At 53.5% G+C, this 26,554-nt stretch overlaps 1 protein-coding gene across 8 annotated transcripts in view; it reads right to left on the bottom strand.

The window, feature by feature from the left end:
• The window catches only part of ARHGEF10L (Rho guanine nucleotide exchange factor 10 like), an 85,217-nt gene that overhangs the window by 44,013 nt on the left and 14,650 nt on the right, over nt 1-26,554 (bottom strand). For 3 of the 8 annotated variants that reach the window (XM_064730412.1, XM_064730419.1, XM_064730413.1), the window contains 8 exons: nt 24,308-24,335; nt 23,581-23,666; nt 21,462-21,545; nt 19,761-19,939; nt 18,149-18,265; nt 13,089-13,197; nt 7,729-7,821; nt 1,822-1,928 (listed from right to left, as the gene is read on the bottom strand). In XM_064730412.1, the coding sequence (XP_064586482.1) occupies nt 1,822-1,928; nt 7,729-7,821; nt 13,089-13,197; nt 18,149-18,265; nt 19,761-19,939; nt 21,462-21,545; nt 23,581-23,666; nt 24,308-24,335 (803 nt within the window). Of the gene's footprint in view, nt 1-1,821; nt 1,935-7,728; nt 7,822-13,088; nt 13,198-18,148; nt 18,266-19,760; nt 19,940-21,461; nt 21,546-23,580; nt 23,667-24,307; nt 24,336-26,554 lie in introns of all 8 variants that reach the window. The other 5 variants (XM_064730414.1, XM_064730415.1, XM_064730416.1 and 2 more) reach the window with 5 other exon arrangements.

The raw sequence follows: 26,554 nt of genomic DNA, 5'->3' as shown, positions 1-26,554 counted from the left end.
CCCTCTTGCTCAATCACGGGGCCCGGGGGGCGCTGTGACCCCCCCAGAGCCCGGGAAACCCCGATCCCAGGAGATCCTGCAAAAACCCCGATCCCAGGAGATCCTGCAAAAGTCCTGATCCCAGGAGATCCTGCAAAAACCCCCATCCCAGGAGATCCTGCAAAAACCCCGATCCCAGGAGATCCTGCAAAAACCCCGATCCCAGGAGATCCTGCAAAAACCCCGATCCCAGGAGATCCTGCAAAAACCCCGATCCCAGGAGATCCTGCAAAAACCCCGATCCCAGGAGATCCTGCAAAAACCCCGATCCCAGGAGATCCCAGGAAAGCCCCAATTCCAATCCTGGGAAAGCCCCAATCCCAGGAAGGCCCAGATCCCAATCTCGGGAAAGCCCCAACCCCAGGAGATCCCAGGAAAGCCGTGATCCCAATCCCAGGAAATCCCCAAAACAGATACCAGGAAAGCCCTGATTTCAGGGAAGCCATTATCCCAATCCCAGGAAAGCCCAGATCCCAGTAAATCCCCAATCCCAGATCCCAGGAAAGCCCCAGTCCCAATCCTGGGAAAGCCCCAATCCCAGGAGATCCCAGGAAAGCACCGATCCCAGGAAAGCCATGATCCCAATCCCATGAAATGCCAGGAAAGCCCCGATCTCAGATCCCAGGGAAACCCTGATCTCAATCCCTGATCCCAGGAAAGCTGTGATCCCAATCCCAGGAAAGCCCTGATCCTGGGAAAGCCATGATCCCAATCCCAAGAAAGCCCCAATCCTGAGAAAGCCCAAATCCCAGGAAAGCCGTGATCCCAATCCCAGGAAAGCCCCGATCCCAGGAAGACCCTGATCGCAGGAGATCCCAGGAAAGCCCCAATCCCAATCCCAAATCCCAAGAAAGCCCTGATCCAAATCCCAGGCAAACCCCAATCCCAGGAAAGCCCTGATCCCAAATCCCAGGACAGCCCTGATTCCAGGAGATCCAGGAAAGCCCCAATCCCAGGAAAGCCCCAATCCCAGATCCCAGGACAGCCCTGATCCCAATCCCAGAAAAGCCCCGATCCCAGGAAAGCCCCAGTCCCAACCCCAGGCAAGCCCCAATCCCAGGAAAGCCCCAATCTGACCCAGGAAAGCCCTGATCCCAATCCCAGATCCCAAGAAAGCCCTGATCCCAATCCAGGAAAGCCCGATCCAGGAAAGCCCCAGTCCCAGAAAAGCCCCGATCCCGGGAAAGCCGTGATACCAATCCCAGGAAAGCCCCAATCCCAATCCCAGGAAAGCCCCAATCCCAGGAAAGCCCCGATCCCAATCTCAGAAAAGCCCAGTCCAGAAAGCCCCGATCCCAGGAAAGCCCCGATCCCAATCCCAGATCCCAAGAAAGCCCTGATCCCAATCCCAGAAAAGCCCCGATCCCAGGAAAGCCCCAATCCCAGGAAAGCCCCGATCCCAATCCCAGGAAAGCCCCAATCCCAGAAAAGCCCAGATTCCAGGAGATCCCAGGAAAGCCCCGATCCCAGGAAAGCCCAATCCCAAATCTCGAAAAGTCCCAGTCCCAGAAAAGCCCAATCCAGGAAAGCCTGATCCCAGGAAAGCCCCGATCCCAATCCCAGATCCAAGAAAGCCTGATCCCGATCCCATAAAGTCCGATCCAGGAAAGCCAATCCCAGGAAAGCCCCGATCCCAGGAAAGCCCGATCCAATCCCAGATCCAAGAAAGGCCTGATCCCAATCCCAGAAAAGCCCCGATCCCAGGAAAGCCCCAATCCCAATCCCACTCCCAGGAAAGCCCCGATCCCAGGAAAGCCCCGCTCGCTGCCGCCGATGCCGGACCTGCTGCGGGCTCAGCCCCTCGGGCGCGGGGCCCAGCTCGGGCGGGGGGTGCCGCATGTCGGACACGGTGACCTCCAGGAACCCGGTGTCCTCCTCCTCCGAGTCCCCTGCGCCTCGGGAACACCAAAAACCCCAAACTGACCCAAACTGAGCCAAACCGAGCCTTCCGGGGCCGGAGGCACAGCCCGCTCCTCCCGGAATTCCCGGTATCCCAGAGCGGTCACCGGACACCGGGATGAGCCGGGCAGGAGCGGGGATGGGACCCGGAGGGGACAGGGAGGGGACAGGGAGGGTCCTCATCCCAAAAATCCGCCCGGGAACAGCGGGAACAGCGTCCCGTCCTTGCTCCGAGACATCGGGAAACGGGAAAAGGAGCCGGGGAAAAGGGATCGGGAAAAGAAGCCGGGAAAAGGAGTCCAGGAAAGAATCAGGAAACAGTGGGAAGTGCCGAGGGGGACAAGGGACAGCGCCGAAGGGAGGGGACAGGAGGGTCCCGATCCAGAAAATCCCTGGAAGCCAGCGGGGAACAGCTCTTGTCCTCGCTCAAGACACCGGGAAATGGGGAAAAGGAGCGGGGGAGAAGTGGAGTCCGTCAGGAAACCAGGAGTCCTGAGACGAACGCCGCCATCCCCCCGGAAAGTGGGAAGTGCCGGAGTGGGGACCAGGAAGGGAGGACCCAGGGAGGGTCCCCATCCCAAAAATCCGCGCGGGAACAGCGTCTCATCCTCGCTCTGAAATACCGGGAAACGGGAAAAGGGATCGGGAAAAGGAGTCAGGAAAAGGAGCCCAGGAAAAGTGGGAAGTGCCGGAGTGGGGACCAGGAAGGGAGGACCCAGGGAGGGTCCCCATCCCAAAAATCCACCCAGGAACAGCGGGAACAGCGTCTCATCCTCGCTCTGAGACAGCAGGAAACGGGAAAAGGAGCCGGGGAAAGGGATCGGGAAAAGAAGCCGGAAAAGGAGCCCAGGAAAAGTGGGAAGTTCGGAGTGGGGACAGGACAGCGTCAAGGGAGGGACAGGGAGGTCCCCATCCCAAAAATCCGCCAGGAACAGCGGGAACAGCGTCTCATCCTCGCTCTGAGACACCGGGAAACGGGAAAAGGAGCCGGGAAAAGGAGCCGGGAAAAGGAGTCAGGAAAAGGAGCCCAGGAAAAGTGGGAAGTGCCGGAGTGGGGACCAGGACAGCGCCAAGGGGAGGGGACAGGGAGGGTCCCCATCCCAAAAATCCACCCAGGAACAGCGGGAACAGCGTCTCATCCTCGCTCTGAAATACCGGGAAACGGGAAAAGGAGCCGGGAAAGGGATCGGGAAAAAGGAAAGACCGGAGGCCCAGGAAAAGTGGGAAGTGCCGGAGTGGGGACCAGGACAGCGCCAAGGGGAGGGGACAGGGAGGGTCCCCATCCCAAAAATCCACCCAGGAACAGCGGGAACAGCGTCTCATCCTCGCTCTGAGACAGCAGGAAACGGGAAAAGGAGCCGGGGAAAGGGATCGGGAAAAGAAGCCGGGAAAAGGAGCAGGGAGCCCAGGAAAAGTGGGAAGTGCCGGAGTGGGGACCAGGAAGGGAGGACCCAGGGAGGGTCCCCATCCCAAAAATCCGCGCGGGAACAGCGTCTCATCCTCGCTCTGAAATACCGGGAAACGGGAAAAGGAGCCGGGAAAAGGGATCGGGAAAAGGAGCCGGGAGCCCAGGAAAAGTGGGAAGTTTCGGAGTGGGGACCAGGACAGCGCCAAGGGGAGGGGACAGGGAGGGTCCCCATTCCAAAAATCCGCCCGGGAACAGCGGGAACAGCGTCTCATCCTCGCTCGGAAGATACGGGAAACGGGAAAAGGAGCCGGGAAAGGGATCGGGAAAAGGAGCCGGGAAAAGGAGTCAGGAAAAGAAGCCCAGGAAAAGTGGGAAGTGCCGGAGTGGGGACCAGGAAGGGAGGACCCAGGGAGGGTCCCCATCCCAAAAATCCGCGCGGGAACAGCGTCTCATCCTCGCTCTGAAAACCGGGAAACGGGAAAGAAGCCGGGAAAAGGAGCGGGAAAAGGAGTCAGGAAAAGGAGTTAGGAAAAGTGGGAAGTGCCGGAGTGGGGACCAGGACACGTCAAGGGGAGGGGGACAGGAGGGTCCCCATCCCAAAAATCCGCCCAGGAACAGCGGGAACAGCGTCCGTCCTTGCTCCGAGACAGCAGGAAACGGGAAAAGGAGCCGGGAAAGGGATCGGGAAAAGGAAGCCGGGAAAAGAGAGCCCAGGAAAAGTGGGAAGTGCCGGAGTGGGGACCAGGAAGCGCATGGGAGGGACAGGGAGGGTCCCCATCCCAAAAATCAGCGCGGGAACAGCGTCTCATCCTCGCTCTGAAATACCGGGAAACGGGAAAAGAAGCCGGGAAAAGGGATCGGGAAAAGGAGCCGGGAGCCCAGGAAAAGTGGGAAGTGCCGGAGTGGGGACCAGGACAGCGCCGAGGGGAGGGGGCAGGGAGGGTCCCCATCCCAAAAATCCGCCTGGAAGCAGCGGGAACAGCGCCGAATCCTCGCTCCAAGACACCGGGAAATGGGAAAAGGAGCCGGGAGCGCAGGAACAGCGGGACGCGCCGGAGCGGGCAGCCCTTACCCGAGGCCGAAGCAGCCGAGGAGGAGGAGGGTGAGCGAGCCAGGGAAAGCTCGGGATGAGCCAAGGAAAACGTGGGATGCGAGCGCGGCCGTCGCCTCCACATGGCCCCGGCCCCATCCCGGGCCAGAAATCCCGGGAAGGGGAAGGGCTGGGGGAGAGGAGGAGGAAGGGAAGGGAGGAAGGGCGGGAGGGAGGGAAGCGCTGCGGGGACCTCTTTCCTTCCCTAATTTCGGCTCCTCCTCCCCGGGGATGCTCCCCCGGGATTGCCGCGCCCCAAAACCGCGCTGGCCATGCGGGAACGGCGGGACCGATCCTTGGGAATGGCGGGACCGATCCCATGGGAAACTGCGGGAACGGCGGGACCGATCCTTGGGAATGGCGGGACCGATCCCATGGGAACGGCGGGAACGGCGGAGCAGATCCCATGGGAATGGTAGGACCGATCCCATGGGAAACTGCGGGAACGGCGGGACCGATCCCATGGGAACGGCGGAAACGGCGGGACCGATCCTGGGAATGGCAGGACCGATCCTTGGGAATGGCAGGACCGATCCCATGGGAACTGCGCGGGAACCGCAATCCCATGGGAACGGCGGAAACGGCGGGACCGATCCCATGGGAATGGCGGGACCGATCCCATGGGAAGCTGCGGGAACAGCCGGACACACAGAGCCGATCCCATCCCATGGGAAGCTGCAGCAAAGCCGGGAACACACACAGCCAATCCCATGGGAACGGTGGGACACACAGAGCCGATCCCATGGGAATGCTCCGGGAATGCGGGGAACACAAAGCGGATCCCATGGGAATGCCAGCACACACACATTTCCCATGGGAATGCTCTGGGAATGCCAGGAACACACAGCGGATCCCATGGAAAGCTGCAGAAATGCCGGGAACACACAGAGCCGATCCCATGGGAATGCTCTGGGAATGCCAGGAACACGCAGCTGATCCCATGGGAATGCTCTGGGAACACACACGGCTGATCCCATGGGAATGCTGGGAACACAAACCCGATCCCATGGAAAGCTGCAGAAATGCCGGGAACACACAGCCAATCCCATGGGAATGCCGGAATAAAACAGAGCGATCCCATGGAAAGCTGCAGAAAGCCGGAAACACGCAGTGGTCCACGGGAATGCTCTGGGAATGCAGGGAACACACAGAGCCAATCCCATGGAATGCCAGGAACACACAGAGTGATCCCATGGAATGCTCTGGGAATGCCGGGAACACACAATGGTTCCCATGGGAGTGCCTGGAATATGCACAGCAGATCCCATGGAATACACGGGAATACATGGGAATGCTCTGGGAATGCCAGGAACACACAGCCAATCCAATGGAAAGCTGCAGAAATGCCGGGAACCGCAGCCAATGCCACGGGAAAGCCGGGAACACACACAGCCAATCCCATGGGAATGCTCTGGGAAAGCCGGGAACACACGCGGCCGATCCGAGAAGAATGCTCTGGGAATGCCAGGAACATGCAGACAATTCCACGGAAAGCTGCAGAAATGCCGGGAACACACACAGCCAATCCCATGGGAATGCCAGGAACCACAGCTGATCCCACAGGAAAGCTGGGAACACACACAGCTGATCCCATGGGAATGCTCTGGGAATGCTGGGAACCACAGCCGATCCCATGGGAATGCCAGGAACACACAGAGCTCATCCCATGGGAACACTCTGGGAATACCAGAAACACATAGTTGATCCCATGGGAGTGCCGGGAACCACAGCTGATCCCATGGAATCTGCGAAATGCTGGGAACACACAGTGGATCCCATGGGAATGCTCTGGGAATGCTGGGAACCACAGCCGATCCCATGGGAATGCCAGGAACACACAGAGCTCATCCCATGGGAACACTCTGGGAATACCAGAAACACATAGTTGATCCCATGGGAGTGCCGGGAACACACAGCGCTCATCCCATGGAAATCTGCAGAAATGCCAGGAAGACACAGAGCTGATGCCATGGGAATGCTGGGAACCACAGCGGATCCCATGGCAGTGCCAGGAACCACAGCGGATCCCATGGAAAGCTGCAGAAATGCCGGGAACACGCAGTGGATCCCATGGCAATGCTCTGGGAATGCTGGGAACATGCACAGCTGATCCCATGGGAAAGCCAGGAATACACCACAGATCCCATGGAAAGCTGCGGGAATGCTCTGGGAACACACACAGCTGATCCCATGGGAATGCTCTGGGAATGCCAAGAACACACAATGGTTCCCATGGGAGTGCCCGGAATATGCACAGCAGATCCCATGGAATACACAAAGCCAATCCCATGGGAATGCTCTGGGAATGCCAGGAACACACAGCTGATCCCATGGGAATGCCGGGACACACACATTTCCCACGGGAATGCTCTGGGAAAGCCGGGAACACACAGCAGATCCCATGGAAAGCTGCAGAAATGCCGGGAACACACAGCCAATCCCATGGGAATGCTCTGGGAATGCCGGGAACACGCAGCTGATCCCATGGGAATGCCGGGACACACACATTTCCCATGGGAATGCTCTGGGAATGCCAGGAACATGCAGACAATTCCATGGAAAGCTGGGAATACACACAGCAGATCCCATGGAAATGCTGGGAACACACAAAGCCAATGCCACGGGAATGCTCTGGGAATGCCAGGAACACACAGCAGATCCCATGGAAAGCTGCAGAAATGCCGGGAACACACAGCCAATCCCATGGGAATGCTCTGGGAATGCCGGGAACACGCAGCTGATCCCATGGGAATGCTCTGGGAAAGCCAGGAACACACAGCTGATCCCATGGGAATGCTCTGGGAACACACACAGCAGATCCCACGGGAATGCCAGGAACCACAGCTGATCCCACAGGAAAGCTGGGAACACACACAGCTGATCCCATGGGAATGCTCTGGGAACACACAATGGTTCCCATGGGAGTGCCCGGAATATGCACAGCAGATCCCATGGAATACACAAAGCCAATCCCATGGAAATGCTTGGGAAGCCAGGAACACCAGCAGATCCTGGGAATGCCGGGAACACACAGAGCAATCCCATGGGAATGCTCTGGGAATGCCAGGAACACGCAGCTGATCCCATGGGAATGCTGGGAACACACAGAGCCGATCCCATGGGAATGCTCTGGGAATGCCAGGAACACGCAGCTGATCCCATGGGAATGCCAGCACACACACATTTCCCACGGGAATGCCCTGGGAAAGCCGGGAGCACACGCGGCCGATCCCCCGGGCAGCCGCGGGCGCTGGGATCCAGCGGGATCGATCCTACCTCCCCTGGATCCTACCTGCCCCGGGCTGCTCCAGGCAATGCCGGGAGCTCCGGCGGCAGCGCGGCGGCTTCTCCGCCTCGGCCGCGCTCCTCCTGCGCTCCCCGTCCCCTGCGGCACAGGGAAAGGGCCCGGAATCGGGAATTCTGAGGGGAAATCCCAGTGAAAACCTCCTGGGAATTGGGAGTTCAGGGGGAAAATCCTGAGGGAAAAATCCAGTGAAAACCTCCTGGGAATTGGGAGTTCAGGGGGAAAATCCTGAGGGAAAAATCCCAGAAAAACCTCCTGGGAAATTTGGGGGTTCAGGGGAAAATCCTGAGGGAAAAATTCAGTTAAAACCTCGTGGAATTGGGAATTCAGGGGGAAAATCCTGAGGGAAAAATCCATGAAAACTTCCTGGGAACTGGGAGTTCAAGGGGAAAAAAACCTAAGGGAAAAATACGAAGGGAAAAATCCCAGAAAACTCCTGGGAATTGGGAATTCAGGGGGAAAATCCTGAAGGAAAAATCCCAAGGAAAATTTCCTGGGAATTCAGAATTCAGGGGAAAAATCCTGAAGGGAAAATCCCATGAAAATTTCCTGGGAATTGGGAATTCAGGGGAAAAATCCTGAGGGAAAAATCCAGAAAAAGCCCAAGGAATGGGAATCCCGGGAAAAATCCTGAGGGAAAACCCCAAGGAAAACCTCGTGGGAATTGGGAGTCAGGGGAAAATCCTGAGGAAAATCCCAAGGAAAATTTCCTGGGAATTCAGATTCAGGGGAAAAATCTGAGGAAAAATTCAGTTAAAACCTCGTGGGAATTGGGAATTCAGGGGTAAATCCTGAGGGAAAAATCCCAAGGAAAACCTCCTGGGAATTGGGAGTTCAGGGGAAAAATCCTGAGGGAAAAACCCAAGGAAAATTTCCTGGGAATTGGGAGTTCAGGGGAAAAATCCTAAGGGAAAGACCCAAGGAAAATTTCCTGGGAATTCGGAATTCAGGGGAAAAATCCTGAGGGAAAACCCCTCAGGAATTGGGAATTCAGGGGGAAAATCCTGAAGGAAAAATCCAGTGAAAACCTCCTGGGAATTGGGAATTCAGGGGAAAAATCCTGAGGGGAAAACCCCAAGGAAAACCTCGTGGGAATTGGGAGTTCGGGGGAAAAATCTTGAGGGAAAAATCTCATGAAAACTTCCTGGGAATTGGGAGTTCAGGGGAAAATCCTGAAAAAAAATCGTGAAAACCCCCAAGGAATTGGGGAGAAACCCAAGGAAAATCCTGAGGGAAAAACCCAAGAAAAATCTCGAGGAATTGGGAGTCCAGGAGAAAAATTCTGAAGGAAAAATCCCATGAAAATTTCCTGGGCATTGGGAGTTCAAGGGGAAAAATTCTGAGGGAAAAATTCAGTTAAAACCTCGTGGGAATTGGGAATTCAGGGGAAAAATCCTGAGGGAAAACCCCTCAGGAATTGGGAATTCAGGGGGAAAATCCTGAGGGAAAAATTCCAAGAAAAACCTCCTGGGAATTGGGAGTTCAGGGGAAAAATCCTGAGGGAAAAATCCAGTGAAAACCTCCTGGGAATTGGGAGTTCAGAGGGAAAAATTCTGAAGGAAAAATTCAGTTAAAACCTCGTGGGAATTGGGAGTTCAGGGGGAAAATCCTGAGGGAAAACCCCTCAGGAATTGGGAATTCAGGGGGAAAATCCTGAGGGAAAAACCCAAGGAAAATTTCCTGGGAATTTAGAATTCAGGAGAAAAATCATAAGGGAAAGACCCAAGGAAAATTTCCTGGGAATTCGGAATTCAGGGGAAAAATCCTGAGGGAAAACCCCTCAGGAATTGGGAATTCAGGGGGAAAATCCTGAGGGAAAAACCCAAGGAAAATTTCCTGGGAATTCGGAATTCAGGAGAAAAATCCTGAGGGGAAAATCCCAGAAAAAACTCCTGGGAATTGGGAGTTCAGGGGAAAAATCCTGAGGGAAAAACCCAAGGAAAATCTCCTGGGAATTGGGAATTCAGGGGAAAAATCCTGAGGGAAAAATTCAGTTAAAACCTCGTGGGAATTGGGAATTCAGGGGGAAAATCCTGAAGGAAAAATCTCATGAAAACTTCCTGGGAATTGGGAATTCAGAGGAAAAATCCTGAGGGAAAAAATCCAAGAAAAACCCCAAGGAATTGGGAATTCAGGGGGAAAATCCTGAGGGGAAAACCCCAAGGAAAACCTCCTGGGAATTGGGAGTTCAGGGGGAAAATCCTGAAGGAAAAATCTCATGAAAACTTCCTGGGAATTGGGAATTCAGGGGAAAAATCCTGAGGGAAAACCCCTCAGGAATTGGGAATTCAGGGGAAAAATCCTGAGGGAAAACCCCTCAGGAATTGGGAATTCAGGGGGAAAATCCTGAGGGGGAAATCCCAGAAAAACCTCCTGGGAATTGGGAGTTCAGGGGAAAAATCCTGAGGGAAAACCCCAGAAAAACCCCGAGGAATTGGGAGTTCAGGAGAAAAATCCTGAAGGGAAAAAATCCTGAAGGAAAAATCCATGGGAAAGGCCCTGGGAATTGGAAATTCAGGGAAAGAAATCCTGAAGGAAAAACCCATGGGGAATCTCTGGGAATTGGGAATTCAGGGAAAAAAATGCTGAAAGAAAAATCCACAGGAAAGTTCCTGGGAATTGGGAATTCGGGGGGAAAATCCTGAGGGAAAAACCCAAGAAAAAGCCCCAAGGAACTGGGAATTCAGGAAAATCATTCTTAAGGAAAAATCCACAGGAAAGGCCCTGGGAATTGGGAATTCAGGGGAAAAATCCTGAAGGAAAGCCCAAAGAGGAATCCCTGAGGAATTGGGAATTCAGGGGGAAAATCTTGAAAGAAAATTCATGGGAAATCCTGTGGGAATTTGGGAATTCAGGGAAAGAAATCCTGGAGGGACAAAACCCTGGAGGAAAAAAGCAAGGACAGGCCGGGTGCTGCCGGTTTATCCCTGAAGGATAAAAGGAGGGAAGAGGAGCCTGCAGGAAAAATCCAGTGAAAACCTCCTGGGAATTGGGAATTCAGGGGAAAAATCCTGAGGGAAAAATCCCAGAAAAACCTCCTGAGAATTGGGAATTCAGGGGAAAAATCCTGAGGGAAAAATCCCAGAAAAACCTCCTGAGAATTGGGAATTCAGGGGAAAAATCCTGAGGGAAAAATCCCAGAAAAACCCCGAGGAATTGGGAATTGAGGGGGAAAGCTCCAGATCCATGGAATGAGGTGGGAGAAAGAAGGGGAAGGAGGTTCTGGAGGGATGGGGTTCCCAGTTCCATAGGGATGGGATCCCTGGGGTTCCCTGGGGATGGGATCCCTGGTTCCAGAGGAATGGGATTCCTGGGGTTCTGTAGGGATGGATCCCCAGTTCCCTGGGGATGGGATATCTGGGGTTCTATGGGAATGGGGTTCCCTGGGGATGGGATCCCGGAGCTTTCAGAGGGATGGGATTCCCTGGGGATGGGATTCCCTGAGGATGAGATCCTGGAGTATCCCCTGGGGATGAGATCCCCTGGTTCTGGAGGGATGGGATTCCCTGGGGATGGGATCCCGGAGGTTTCAGAGGGATGGGATTCCCTGGGGATGGGATTCCCGGGGGATGGGATCCCCAGTTCCAGAGGAATGGGATTCCTGGGGTTCCGTAGGGATGGATCCCCAGTTCCCTGGGGATGGGATCCCTGGGGTTCCATAGGGGATTGGGTTCCCAGAGGTTCCCTGGGGATAGGATCTGGGAGGATCCCCCTGGATAGGATCCCCTGGTTCTGAAGGGATGGGATTCCCTGGGGATGGGATCCCCAGGGTTCCTTGGGAATGGGATTCCCTAGGGATGGGATCCCTGGAGGTTCCTTGGGGATGGGATCCCCGGTTCCAGAGGAATGGGATTCCTGGGGTTCTGTTGGGATGGGATCCCCAGTTCCATGGGGATGGGATATCTGGGGTCCTGTAGGGATGGGATCCCCAGTTCCATGGGGATGGGATATCTGGGGTTCCATGGGAATGGGATATCTGGGGTTCCATAGAGATGGGATCCCTGGGGTCCATAAGGATGGGATTCCCTGGTTCCAGAGGGATGGGATTCCCTGGGGATGGGATCCCAGAGGTTCTGGAGGGATGGGATTCCCTGAGGATGGGATCGCTGGTTCCAGAGGAACGGGATTCCTGGGGTTCCGTAGGGGATTGGGTCCCCAGTTCCCTGGGGATGGGATATCTGGGGTTCCATAGGGGATTGGGTTCCCAGAGGTTCCCTGGGGATGGGATCCAGGAGGATCCCCCTGGATAGGATCCCCTGGTTCTGGAGGGATGGGATTCCCTGGGGATGGGATCCCCCGAGTTCCTTGGGGATGGGATTCCCTAGGGATGGGATCCCTGGGGTTCCTTGGGGATGGGATCCCCGGTTCCAGAGGAATGGGATTCCTGGGGTTCTGTTGGGATGGGATCCCCAGTTCCATGGGGATGGGATATCTGGGGTTCTATGGGAATGGGATCCCTGGTTCCATAGAGATGGGATCCCTGGGGTCCATAAGGATGGGATTCCCTGGTTCCAGAGGGATGGGATTCTCTGGGGATGGGATCCTGGAGTATCCCCTGGGGATGGGATCCTCTGGTTCTGGAGGGATGGGATTCCCGGGGGATGGGATCCCCAGTTCCAGAGGAATGGGATTCCTGGGGTTCCGTAGGGATGGATCCCCAGTTCCCTGGAGATGGGATCCCTGGGGTTCATTGGGGATTGGGTTCCCAGAGGTTCCCTGGGGATGGGATCCGGGAGGATCCCCCTGGATAGGATCCCCTGGTTCTGGAGGGATGGGATTCCCTGGGGATGGGATCCCTGGTTCCAGAGGAATGGGTTCTGTAGGGATGGGATCCCCAGTTCCATGGAGATGGGATCCCTGGGGTTCATTGGGGATTGAATTCCCTGGGGGTGTGATCCTCAGGATTCCCTAGGGATGCGTGGGTTCCCTAGGGATAGGGTTCCTTGGGGATAGGGTTCCCGGGGTTCCCTGGGGATGGGATCCCTGGGGATGGGATCCCTGGGGATGGGATCCCTGAGGTTCTATGGGGATGGAATTCCCTGGGGATGGGATCCCTGGGGTTCCATGAGATGGAATTCCCTGGGGATGGAATTCCCTGGGGATGGGATCCCTGGGGTTCCCTGGGGATGGAATTCCCTGGGGATGGGATCCCTGGGGTTCTATGGGGATGGAATTCCCTGGGGATGGGATCCCTGGGGTTCTATGGGGATGGAATTCCCTGGGGATGGGATCCCTGGGGTTCCCTGGGGATGGAATCCGGTGGGGACGGGGTTCCCGGGGTTCCCTGGGGACGGGGTTCCCGGGGTTCCCTGGGGACGGGATGCCCAGCGCGCGCTCCCGGTGCTCACCGGCGCCGTCGCGGCGCTGCAGGAAGGTGACGCGGCGCAGCACCGCCATGCGCGTGCGCTCCAGCCCGTCCTTGGTGCCGCTGCGCGCCGCCCGCATCAGCTGCGACACCTGCAACGGAACGGGAACGGGGATCTCAGCACCGGGATCACTGCAGGGATCATCACTGGGATCACTGCAGGGATCACTGCAGGGATCATCACAGGGATCACAGGGATCACTGCAGGGATCATCATAGGGATCAGCTCAGGGAACACCAGGATCATCACTGGGATCACTGCAGGGATCATCACTGGGATCACAGGGATCACTGCAGGGATCATCACTGGGATCATCACAGGGATCACTCAGGGATCATCACAGGGATCACTGCAGGGATCATCACAGGGATCACCATAGGGATCATCACTGGGATAGCTCAGGGAACACCAGGATCATCACTGGGATCACAGGGATCACTGCAGGGATCATCACAGGGATCACTGCAGGGATCACAGGGATCATCACAGGGATCACAGGGATCACTGCAGGGATCATCACTGGGATCATCATAGGGATCAGCATAGGGATCAGCTCAGGGAACACCAGGATCATCACTGGGATCACTGCAGGGATCATCATAGGGATCAGCATAGGGATCATCACAGGGATCATCACAGGGATCATCACAGGGATCACAGGGATCACTGCAGGGATCATCACCGGGATCACTGCAGGGATCATCACTGGGATCAGCATAGGGATCATCACAGGGATCACTGCAGGGATCATCATAGGGATCACAGGGATCATCACAGGGATCACTGCAGGGATCAGCATAGGGATCAGCTCAGGGATCAGCTCAGGGATCTCAGGGGTCATCACTGGGAGCACAGGAGTCACCAGGATCACTGGGATCGTCACTGGGATCACAGGAATCATCACAGGGATTAGCAGGATCACCACTGGGATCACTGGGATTGCAGGGATCACTGGTGTCGCTGGGATCTCAGGGAGCACAGGGATCACAAGCATCAGTGGGATCATCCCTGGGATCATCACCAGGATCAATGGGATCATCACCGGGATCTCGGGGATCATCACCGGGATCATCACAAAGACCACAGGGATCATCAGGAAAACGGGATAGGACCGCCAGGATCACAGGGATAACAGGAATAGCAGGGATCAGAGGCATAAGAAGGAAAACAGGGATCAATGGGATCATCACTGGGAACACAGGGATCATCACTGGGATCTCAGGGATCAGCACAGGGATCTCAGGGATCACCACCAGGATCACAGGGATCACCAGGATCAGCAGAATCATCACTGGGATTGCAGGGATCCCCAGGATCACAGGGATCATCACCGGGATCATCACAAAGACCACAGGGATCACAGGGATAACAGGGATCAGAGGCATAACAAGGAAAACAGGGATCAATGGGATCATCACTGGGATCTCAGGGATCAGCACCGGGATCTCAGGGATCATCACCGGGATCATCACAGGAATCTCAGGGATCATCACTGGGATCACAGGGATCATCACCGGGATCACCAGGATCAGCAGGATCATCACTGGGATAACTGGGATTGCAGGGATCCCCAGGATCACAGGGATCATCACCGGGATCATCACAAAGACCACAGGGATCATCAGGATAACAGGGATAGGACCGCCAGGATCACAGGGATAACAGGAATAGCAGGGATCAGAGGCATAACAAGGAATAGCAGGGATCAATGGGATCATCACGGGATCTCAGGGATCATCACTGGATCACCAGGATCAGCAGAATCATCACTGGGATTGCAGGGATCCCCAGGATCTCGGGGATCATCACCGGGATCATCACAAAGACCACCGGGATCATCAGGATAACGGGGATAGGACCGCCAGGATCACAGGGATAACAGGAATAGCAGGGATCAGAGGCATAAGAAGGAAAACAGGGATCAATGGGATCATCACCGGGATCTCAGGGATCATCACAGGGATCACCAGGATCATCACAGGGATCATCACAGGAATCTCAGGGATCATCACTGGGATCGCAGGGATCAACAGGATCTCAGGGATCATCACCGGGATCTCGGGGATCATCACTGGGATCATCACAAAGACCACAGGGATAACAGGAATAGCAGGGATCAGAGGCATAACAAGGAAAACAGGGATCAATGGGATCATCACTGGGATCTCAGGGATCAGCACCGGGATCTCAGGGATCATCACCGGGATCTCGGGGATCATCACTGGGATCATCTCAGGGATCATCATAGGGATCATCTCAGGGATCATCAGTGGGATCTCAGGGATCAGCACAGGGATCAGCACAGGGATCATCACCTGGATCTCAGGGATCATCACAGGGATCATCACTGGGATCACAGGGATCACCAGGATCAGCAGAATCATCACTGGGATCACTGGGATTGCAGGGATCCCCAGGATCTCAGGGATCATCACAGGATCATCACAGGAATCTCAGGGATCATCACCGGATCTCAGGGATCATCAGGATAACAGGGATAGGATAGGACCGCCAGGATCACAGGGATAACAGGAATAGCAGGGATCAGAGGCATAACAAGGAAAACAGGGATCAATGGCATCATCACCGGGATTACAGGGATCAGTGGGATCACAGGGATCATCACCAGGATCACAGGGATCACCAGGATCAGCAGAATCATCACTGGGATCACTGGGATTGCAGGGATCCCCAGGATCTCAGAGATCATCACTGGGATCTCAGGGATCATCACTGGGATCAGCACAGGGATCATCACCGGGATCTCAGGGATCAGGGAGCTCCAGGCTGGCCCAGGGTCCCTCCCGGATCCGGCCCCTCAGGAAGATCCCTGGAGCGCCATTCCCTGTTTTCCCAGCCAGGAGCAGCAGGCGCACGGCCAGGGCTCCGGGATCCCCCCTGGATCCCCCCTGGATCCCTTTGGATCCCCTGGGATCCCCCATGGACGGCAGCAGCCGGAGCTGTGGGGTCGAGCAGCGCAGCCAAGCGGGGCCGGGCAGGGATGCGGGAACGGCTCCGGCCCTCCCTGTGCCGGGATGGGATGTGGGGCAGGGAAAGGGGGATCGGCCCTTCCCACCCCAGATCCTGGGGGTTTGCCCTAAAGCTGAGAGTTCTACCCCAAATCTGACAGTTCTACCCCAAATCCCAGCAGTTCTACCCCAAATCCAAGAGTTTTACCCAAATCTGACAGTTCTACCCCAAATCTGACAGTTCTACCCCAAATCCAAGAGTTTTACCCCAAATCTGACAGTTCTACCCCAAATCTGACAGTTCTACCCCAAATCTGACAGTTCTACCCCAAATCCAAGAGTTCTACCCCAAATCCCAGCATTTCTACCCCAAATCCAAGAGTTTTACCCCAAATCTGACAGTTCTACCCCAAATCCCAGCATTTCTACCCCAAATCCAAGAGTTTTACCCCAAATCCAAGAGTTCTACCCCAAATCTCAGCATTTCTACCCCAAATCCAAGAGTTTTACCCCAAATCCAAGAGTTCTACCCCAAATCTGACAGATCTACCCCAAATCTCAGCATTTCTACCCTAAATTCCAATGTTGTATCCCAAATCTGATAGTTCTACACTAAACCCCAATGTTGTACCCCAAATCTGACAGTTCTACCCCAAATCCCAGCAGTTCTACTCCAAATCCAAGAGTTTTACCCCAAATCCAAGAGTTCTACCCCAAATCTGACAGTTCTACCCCAAATCCCAGCAGTTCTACCCCATGGAATACCGGCCGGGATGGGATGGGCTGGGAAAGGCTCGGCCCTGAGGTTCCACAATCCCCAAAATTCTCCTTCCTGAATTCCTGAATTCCTTCCTTTGTAAATTCCTCCAGGAATTCCTTCCTGAATTCCTGAACTCATGATTTTCTTCCTGAATCCCTTCCCAAATTCCTGAATTCTTTCCCAAATTCCTGAACTCATTACTTTCTTCCTGAACTCCTTCCCAGATTCCTTCCTGAGTTCCTGAACTCCTGATTTTCTTCCTGAATTCCTTCCTGAATTCCCGAATTCGTTTCTAAATTTCTGAATTTTTTCCTGAATTCCTGAACTCATTATTTTTTTCCTGAACTCCTTCCCAAATTCCTGAACTCATTATTTTCTTCCTGAATTCCTTCCTGATGTCCTGAATTCCTTCCCTTGTAAATTCCTTCAGGAATTCTTTCCTGAATTTCTGAACTCATCATTTTCTTCCTGAATTCCATCCCAAATTCCTGAATTCCCTCCTGAACTCATCATTTTCTTTCTGAATTTCTTCCTGAATTCCTTCCCAAATTCCTGAATTCTTTCCTGAATTCCTGAACTCCTGATTTTCTTCCTGAATTCCTTCCCAAACTCCTGAACTCATGATTTTATTCCTGAACTTCTGATTTTCTTTTTGAATTTCTTCCTGAATTCCTTCCCGAATTCCTGAACTCCTGATTTTCTTCCCAAATTCCCAAATTCCTGAACTCATGATTTTCTTCCAGAACTCCTGATTTTCTTCCCAAATTCCCGAATTCCTGAACTCATAATTTTCTTCCAGAACTCCTGAATTCCTTCCCAAATTCCCAAATTCCTGAACTCCTGATTTTCTTCCCAAATTCCTGAATTCCTTCCCAAATTCCTGAACTCATGATTTTCTTCCAGAACTCCTGAATTCCTTCCCAAATTCCTGAACTCATAATTTTCTTCCAGAACTCCTGAATTCCTTCCCAAATTCCTGAACTCCTGATTTTCTTCCCAAATTCCTGAACTCATGATTTTCTTCCAGAACTCCTGAATTCCTTCCCAAATTCCCGAATTCCTGAACTCCTGATTTTCTTCCCAAATTCCCGAATTCCTGAACTCCTGATTTTCTTCCCAAATTCCCGAATTCCTGAACTCATGATTTTCTTCCTGAACTCCTGAATTCCGATGCCTCGGGAAGCCCCAGCAGCTCCAGGCTGATTTTCCGGGACACGAACGGATGGCCCAGCCTGGATCCATTCCAGGCGGGAATTTCGCCCCCCCAGGCCGTGGATTTTGGGGAATTTCGGGCTGCGGGACGGGGTCGGTACCTTCCAATCGGATTTGTGCTTCAGCTCCTGCATTTCCTTCCCCCCAACTCTCAGAGCCAGGAGCTCCCGCTTAGTCCTGGCGCATTTTTCCATGAGTTTATGGAGGTCTGGAGAGAGCTGAGCCCAAAGCAAAGCGGGAGAGCGGCAGAGCAGAGATCCCGGGAAGCGGCAAAATGCAAAAAAACAGGAGAGATCATCCCAAAGGAGCAGGGAATGACAGCAGCAGCACGGAATTCCGGCCGGGAGCAGCAGGGGAAAGGCTCGGAAATGGGAAGGAATCATCCCAAAAATCCTGAAATGCCAGCTGGGATGGAGCAGGGAATGAAGCAGGAGCAGGGAAAAGCTCAAAAACAGGAGGAATGAGCCCAGAATTATGGATCTGGGAATGAGGAGAAGGGAGAACAGAGATGGAGGCAGGGGATATGGCAGAGAGAGGAGAGATGGCTCAAAAACAGGAGGAATGACCCCGGAATTCCAGCTGGGATGGAGCAGGGAATGCAGCAGGAGCAGGGAATGGCAGAGAGAGGCTCAAAAACAGGAGAAATCACCCCAGAATTCCAGCTGGGATGGAGCAGGGAGAACAGCAGGAGCAGGGAAAAGCTCAAAAACAGGAGGAATGAGCCCAGAATTAGATGGAGCAGGGAATGCAGCAGGAGCAGGGAAAGGCTCAAAAACAGGAGGAATGAGCCCGGAATTCCAGCTGGGATGGAGCAGGGAATGCAGCAGGAGCAGGAAGGGAGGAGAAGGCTCAAAACAGAGGAATGAGATTCCATAGGGATGGAGCAGGATCACAGGAGCAGGGAAGGTTCATAGGATGGATAGGAATTCCATGGGATGGAGAAGAGAACCAGAGGGAATGCGATGAGGGTCAAAAAAGGGATGAAAGATTCCAATGGGATGGAGGTCAGGGAGTGCAGGAATGAGGAAGATTGCCGACAGGATGAGTGGATTCCAGGATGGAGCAGGATGCAGGGAATGATGAGGGATTCAAAATGATGGATGAGGATTCCAAAGGGATGGATGAAGATTCCAAGGGATGGATGAAGATTCCATAGGGATGGATGAGGATTCCAAAGGGATGGATGAGGGTTCCAAGGGATGGATGAGGGTTCCATAGGGATGGATGAGGGTTTCCAAAGGATGGAGGATTCCAAGGGATGGATGAGATACCAAGGGATGGATGAGGATTTCCATGGATGAGGGTTCCAAGGGATGATGGTATCCAAGGATGGATGAGGGTACCAGAGGGATGGATGAGGGTTCCAAGGGATTGATGAAGATTCCAAAGGGATGGATGAGGATTTCCATGGATGAGGGTTCCATAGGGATGGATGAAGATTCCAAGGGATGGATGGAGATTCCAAAGGGATGGATGAGGATTTCCATGGATGAGGGTTCCAAGGGATGGATGAGGGTTCCAAAGGGATGGATGAGGGTTCCACAGGGATGGATGAGGGTTCCATAGGGATGGATGAGGATTTCCATGGATGAGGGTTCCATAGGGATGGATGAGGGTTCCATAGGGATGGATGAGGGTTCCATAGGGATGGATGAGGATTTCCATGGATGAGGGTTCCATAGGGATGGATGGGGGTTCCACAGGGACGGGTACCTTGGGCTGGAACGCCGCGCGGAGCTTGGCCGGCTCCGCGTCCCGCCGGGATTCCGGCCGGGATTCCTCTCCGGACTCGCCCTCGCTGTAGCTCTCGAACTCGCTGGAGCTCCAGCCCAGGTCCTGCCCCAGGCGCGTCCCCTCCCCGCGCTGAACCTCGGCGTAGATCAGCCCCGCGCCTGCGGGAGGCCGCGCCCAGTGCATCCCATTCTATTCCATTCCATTCCATTCCATTCCATTCCATTCCACTCCATTCCATTCCATTCCATTCCATTCCCAATGCATTCCCATTCCATTCCATCCCAATGCATTCCATTCCATTCCATCCCAATGCATTCCCGTTCCATTCCATTCCCAGTGCATTCCCATTCCATTCCCAATGCATTCCCAATGCATTCCCGTTCCATCCCATGCCCAATGCATTCCCATTCCATTCCCAATGCATTCCCATTCCATTCCCAATACATTCCCATTCCATCCCATTCCCAATGCATTCCCATCCCATTGCCAGTGCATTCCCAATGCACTCCATCCCATTCCCAATGCATTCCCATCCCATTCCATTCCCAATGCATTCCCATTGCCATTCCATTGCCAATGCATTCCCATCCCATTCCCAATACATTCCCGTTCCATCCCATGCCCAATGCATTCCCATTCCATTCCCAATGCATTCCCATCCCATTCCCAATGCATTCCCATCCCATTCCCAATGCATCCATCCCCATTCCATTCCCAATGCATTCCCATTCCCATTCCCAATGCATTCCCATCCCATTCCCAATGCATTCCATCCATCCCTCCCTGCATTCCCATCCCCATTCCATCGCGTCCCCCATTCCATCCCCATTCCTCCAATGCATTCCCACTCCATTCCCGTCCCCGCTCCATTCCCATCCCCACTCATGCTCCATCCCTGTTCCACTCCCACTCCATTCCCATTCCTGCTCCATCCCCACTCCATTCCCTTCCCCAATCCCATCCCCGCTCCATTCCCATCACCACTCATGCTCCATCCCTATTCCTGCTCCATTCCTGCTCCATTCCCATTCCATTCCTGCTCCATTCCCATCCCCATTCCCATTCCCATTCCCATTCCCATTCCCACTCCATTCCCATTCCCATTCCCATTCCCATTCCATTCCTGCTCCATTCCCATCCCCAATCCATTCCATCCCCATCCCTATTCATGCTCCATCCCTATTCCCGCTCCACTCCCACTCCATTCCCATTCCATCTCTGCTCCATTCCCATTCCATTCCTGCTCCATTCCCGCTCCATTCCCATCCCCGCTCCATTCCCATTCCCACTTTTCCTGCCCTATTCTCGCTCCATTCCCGCTTTTCCCTGCGCTCCCAAGCCATGGGAATTCTGGGCTTTGACTGGAAGGGAGTTGGGAGCACTCCGGGATGGATGGGAGAATCCAGGGGAAATTGATCCCCTGGGAGTGACGGGAATGAGGGGGGCAGAGGAAGGAAGGAGAATTTTGGGAATTGGGGAATCCTAGAATTCCCATTCTCTGGAACCCTCAGGGTCCTGCAGCCCCATCCCTCCCAGATCCCGGGATTTCCCTGGTTATTCCCACCCACAGCCTCCTGGAGGATGGGACTCTCCTTCCTGACAGAAAATGGGGATGGGAGCCCCTGGAAAACCGGGAAGAGGCGGATCCCGGCTGGAAAAGCAGGAAGAGCGTTCCCGTACCGTCCTGATCCACATCCAGGCCCTCGCAGGGAACGTCGTCGTAGATGACCTCGTCCTCCACCTCCGGGAAGGAGAAACGCTCCCCTGGGAACACCGGGATCGGGATTGGGATCATGAGCCCGGGATTCCAACGCAGCGCAGAAACCTTCCCGAGCCCACCAAGGGTTATCCCAAGGGTTAATCCCAGGGGTTTAATCCCAGGGGTTATCCAGGGGGTTATCCCAGGGGTTTAATCCCAGGGATTTAATCCCAGAGGTTATCCCAGGGGGTTATCCCAAGGTTTAATCCCAGAGGTTATCCCAGGGGTTTAATCCCAGGGTTTAATCCCAGGGGTTTATCCCAGGGGGTTATCCCAGGGGTTATCCCAGGGGTTTAATCCCAGGGATTTAATCCCAGAGGTTATCCCAGGGGGTTATCCCAAGGTTTAATCCCAGGGGTTATCCCAGGGGGTTATCCCAGGGGTTTAATCCCAGAGGTTATCCCAGGGGGTTATCCCAAGGTTTAATCCCAGGGGTTATCCCAGGGGTTTATTCCCAGGGGTTATCCTGGGGGTTATCCCAGGGGTTATCCCAAGGGTTAATCCCAGGGTTATCCCAGGGGTTTAATCCCAGGGATTTAATCCCAGAGGTTATCCCAGGGGGTTATCCCAAGGGTTAATCCCAGGGGTTTAATCCCAGGGGTTTAATCCCAGAGGTTATCCCAGGGGGTTATCCCAAGGTTTAATCCCAGGGGTTATTCCAGGGGTTAATCCAAGGGTTATCCCAGGGGTTTAATCCCAGGGGTTTAATCCCAAGGGTTAATCCCAGAGGTTATCCCAGGGGGTTATCCAGGGGTTTATTCCCAGGAGTTTAATCCCAGGGGTTATCCAGGGTTATCCCAAGGGTTAATCCCAGGGGTTATCCCATGGGTTTAATCCCAGGGATTTAATTCCAGGGGTTATCCCAGGGGTTTAATCCCAGGGGTTATCCCGGGGGGGTTAAACCCAGGGGTTATCCAGGGGTTATCCCAAGGGTTATCCCAGGGGTTTAATCCCAAGGGTTAATCCCAGAGGTTATCCCAGGGGGTTATCCCAAGGTTTAATCCCAGGGGTTAATCCCAGGGGTTTATTCCCAGGGATTATCCTGGGGGGTTATCCCAGGGTTTAATCCCAGGGGTTATCCCAGGGGTTATCCCGAGGGTTATCCAGGGGTTATGCCAGGGATTAATCACAGGTCCCAGGGGTTTAATACCAGGGGTTATCCCAAAGGTTTAATCCCAAGGGTTAATCCCAAGGGTTTAATCCCAGAGGTTATCCCAGGGGTTATCCCAGGGGTTATTCCAGGCGTTAATCCCAGGGGTTTATCCCAGGGGTTTATCCCAAGGGTTAATCCCAGGGGTTATCCCAGGGGTTTAATCCCAGGGGTTTAATCCCAAGGGTTAATCCCAGGGGTTATCCCAGGGGTTTAATCCCAGGGATTTAATCCCAGAGGTTATCCCAGGGGGTTATCCCAAGGTTTAATCCCAGGGGTTATCCCAGGGGTTATTCCCAGGGGTTTAATCCCAGAGGTTATCCCAGGGGTTTATTCCCAGGGGTTTAATTCCAGGGGTTATCCCGGGGGGGATTAATCCCAGGGTTTAATCCCAGGGGTTATTCCAAGGGTTAATCCCAGGGGTTTAATCCCAAGGGTTAATCCCAGGGGTTTAATCCCAGAGGTTATCCCAGGGGTTTAATCCCAGGGATTTAATCCCAGAGGTTATCCCAGGGGGTTATCCCAAGGTTTAATCCCAGGGGTTTAATTCCAGGGATTATCCTGGGGGGTTATCCCAGGGTTTAATCCCAGGGGTTATCCCAGGGATTTAACCCCAGGGGGTTTCATCCCAGGGGGTTTCATCCCAGGGTTATCCCGGGGTTATCCCAGGGGTTTATTCCCAGGGGTTTAATTCCAGGGGTTATCCCAGGGGTTTATTCCCAGGGATTATCCTGGGGGGTTATCCCAGGGTTTAATCCCAGGGGTTATCCCAAGGTTTAATCCCAAAGGTTTAATCCCAGGGGTTATCCCAAGGTTTAATCCCAAAGGTTTAATCCCAAGGGTTAATCCCAAGGGTTAATCCCAAGGGTTTAATCCCAGCCTTTCCCCACCTCTGCAGATGCTCTCCCTCTTCCAGGTGCGGGTCCGGATCTGGGAATCTCCTCCGGCTTCACCATTGCTCACCTGTGCCGGGATCCTGCGGGAAAAATCCCTCGGGATGGAGGGCAAATCCCCCAGGATTGGGGGCTCCCAAAGCTCCCACCCGCTGTCACCCCCATTCCCACCACAGGAACAAAAGAAGGAATTTTTTAAAGGAATTCCTCCCCCCCTCCGCCCCATCTGCTCCTCGGAATCCCAGGATTTAGGGTCATCCCAGGTTTTTAGGGATGCTTTGCCAACACGCTCAGGGATGATGGAAAAGATCCCAAAATCCCGGAGTTCTCCTGCTCTGGAGCTCCTTGAGATGCAGAGAAACGGAGGGGAAACTGAGGCACGGCAGCGGCCGCGACACCAAACGGAGGGGACGGATCCCAAATATCCATCTCGGGACACAAAATCCCACCGGAAATCCTGGAATTCCCACCAAAACCTCCTGAAACCCCCCAAAATCCCAGGAAACTCAATGGAAATCCCACCAGAACCCCAAAACTCCCAGGAAATCCCGTAAAATGCCCCAAATTCCACCAGAACCCCCAAAATTCCACAGAAATCCCAGTAAATGCCCCAAATCCCACCAGAACCCCCAAAATTCCACAGAAATCCCAGTAAATGCCCCAAATTCCACCAGAAATCCCAAATTCCCTGGAAATCCCAGTAAATGCCCCAAATCCCACTCACCCTTCCTGGGTCTCCGGCTCCGGCCCTTCTGCGGGGAAGGAAAGCAAAGAGAAATGGTGTTGGCACCCCGGGATGTACCGGGAATACCGGGAATGAGCAGGAATTCCATACTGGGAATACCGGGAATGAGCAGGAATTCCATACTGACAATACTGGGAATTCCATACTGGGAATGAACAGGAATTCCACATAGGAATACCAGGAACTCCATATGAGGAATGAGCAGGAATTCCACATGGAAATACCAGGAATGAGCAGGAATTCCATACTGGCAATACTGGGAATTTCACACTGGGAATACTGGGAATTCCCCACCAGGAATGAGCAGGAATCCCACATGGGAATACCAGGGAATGAGCAGAAATTCCCCACCAGGAATGAGCAGGAATTCCATACTGGCAATACTGGGAATTCCATACTGAGAATGAACAGGAATTCCACAGGGGAATACTGGGAATTTCGTAGTGGGAATGAGTGGGAATTCCACACCGGGAATAAACAGGAATTCCACATGGGAATACCGGGAATGAGCAGGAATTCCACACTGGGAATGAGCAGGAATTCCATACTGGCAATACTGGGAATTCCATACTGAGAATGAACAGGAATTCCACAGGGGAATACTGGGAATGAGCAGGAATTCCCCACCAGGAATGAACAGGAATTCCACATGGGAATACCGGGAATGAGCAGGAATTCCACACTGGGAATGAACAGGAATTCCACATGGGAATACCAGGAAAGGGCAGTAATTCCATACTGACAATACTGGGAATTCCATACTGGGAATGAACAGGAATTCCACAGGGGAACACTGGGAATTTTGTACTGGGAATGAGTGGGAATTCCACACCAGGAATAAACAGGAATTCCACATGGGAATATCGGGAATTCTGCACTGGGAATGAACAGGAATTCCACATAGGAATACCGGGAACTCCATACCAGGAATAAGCAGGAATTCCACACTGGGAAATACCGGAATGAGCAGGAATTCCATACTGGGAATGAACAGGAATTCCACAGGGGAATACTGGGAATGAGCAGGAATTCCATACCAGGAATGAGCAGGAATTCCACATGGGAATACCGGGAATGAGCAGGAATTCCATACTGGGAATACTGGGAATTCCATGCTGGGAATGAACAGGAATTCCACAGGGGAATACTGGGAATTCTGCACTGGGAATGAACAGGAATTCCACATAGGAATACCGGGAACTCCATACCAGGAATAAGCAGGAATTCCACACTGGGAATACCAGGAATTCTACACCAGGAATGAACAGGAATTCCAGAAGGGAATACCAGGAATAAACAAGAATTCCATACTGGGAATGAGTGGGAATTCCACACTGGAAATGAATTCCAGGAATTCCACATGGGAATACTGGGAACTCCATACCAGAAATTCCACACCGGGAATGAATGGGAATTCCACAAGAGAATACTGGAAATTTCACACTGGGAATAATGGGAATTCCATATGGGAATACCAGGAACTCAATACCAGGAATAACCAGGAATTCCACACTGGGAATGAGCAGGAATTCCACATGGGAATGAGCAGGAATTCCATACTGGCAATACTGGGAATTCCACACTGGGAGTACCGGGAATGAACAGGAATTCCACAAGGGAATACTGGGAATTCTGCACCAGGAATGAACAGGAATTCCACATGGGAATACTGGGAATTCCACACCGAAAATGAATTCCCACATGGAAATACCGGAGTCCATACCAGAATTAGCAGGAATTCCACACTGGGAATGAGCAGGAATTCCACATGGGAATACCAGGAACTCCATACCAGGAATAAGCAGGAATTCTGCACTGGAAATGAGCAGGAATTCCACACTGGGAATACCAGGAATGAACACAAATTCCACAAGGGAATACTGGGAATTCTGCACTGGGAATGAGCAGGAATTCCACAAGGGAATACCAGGAACACCATATCAGGAATAAACAGGAATTCCACATGGGAATGAGCAGGAATTCCACACTGGGAATACTGGGAATTCCACACCGGGAATGAGCGGGAATTCCACACTGGGAATGAGGAGAAATTCTTCTGGGAGTACTGGGAATTCTGCACTCGGAATGAGCGGGAATTCCACACTGGGAATACTGGGAATGAACACAAATTCCACAAGGGAATACTGGGAATTCCACACCGGGAATGAGTGGGAATTCCACACTGGGAATACCGGGAATGAACAGGAATTCCACACTGGGAATGAG

The sequence above is a fragment of the Zonotrichia leucophrys genome, chromosome 21 (genome assembly GCF_028769735.1).
Source record: "Zonotrichia leucophrys gambelii isolate GWCS_2022_RI chromosome 21, RI_Zleu_2.0, whole genome shotgun sequence".
Lineage (NCBI taxonomy): Eukaryota > Metazoa > Chordata > Aves > Passeriformes > Passerellidae > Zonotrichia > Zonotrichia leucophrys.
This window is presented reverse-complemented; position numbering and strand designations above follow the sequence as displayed.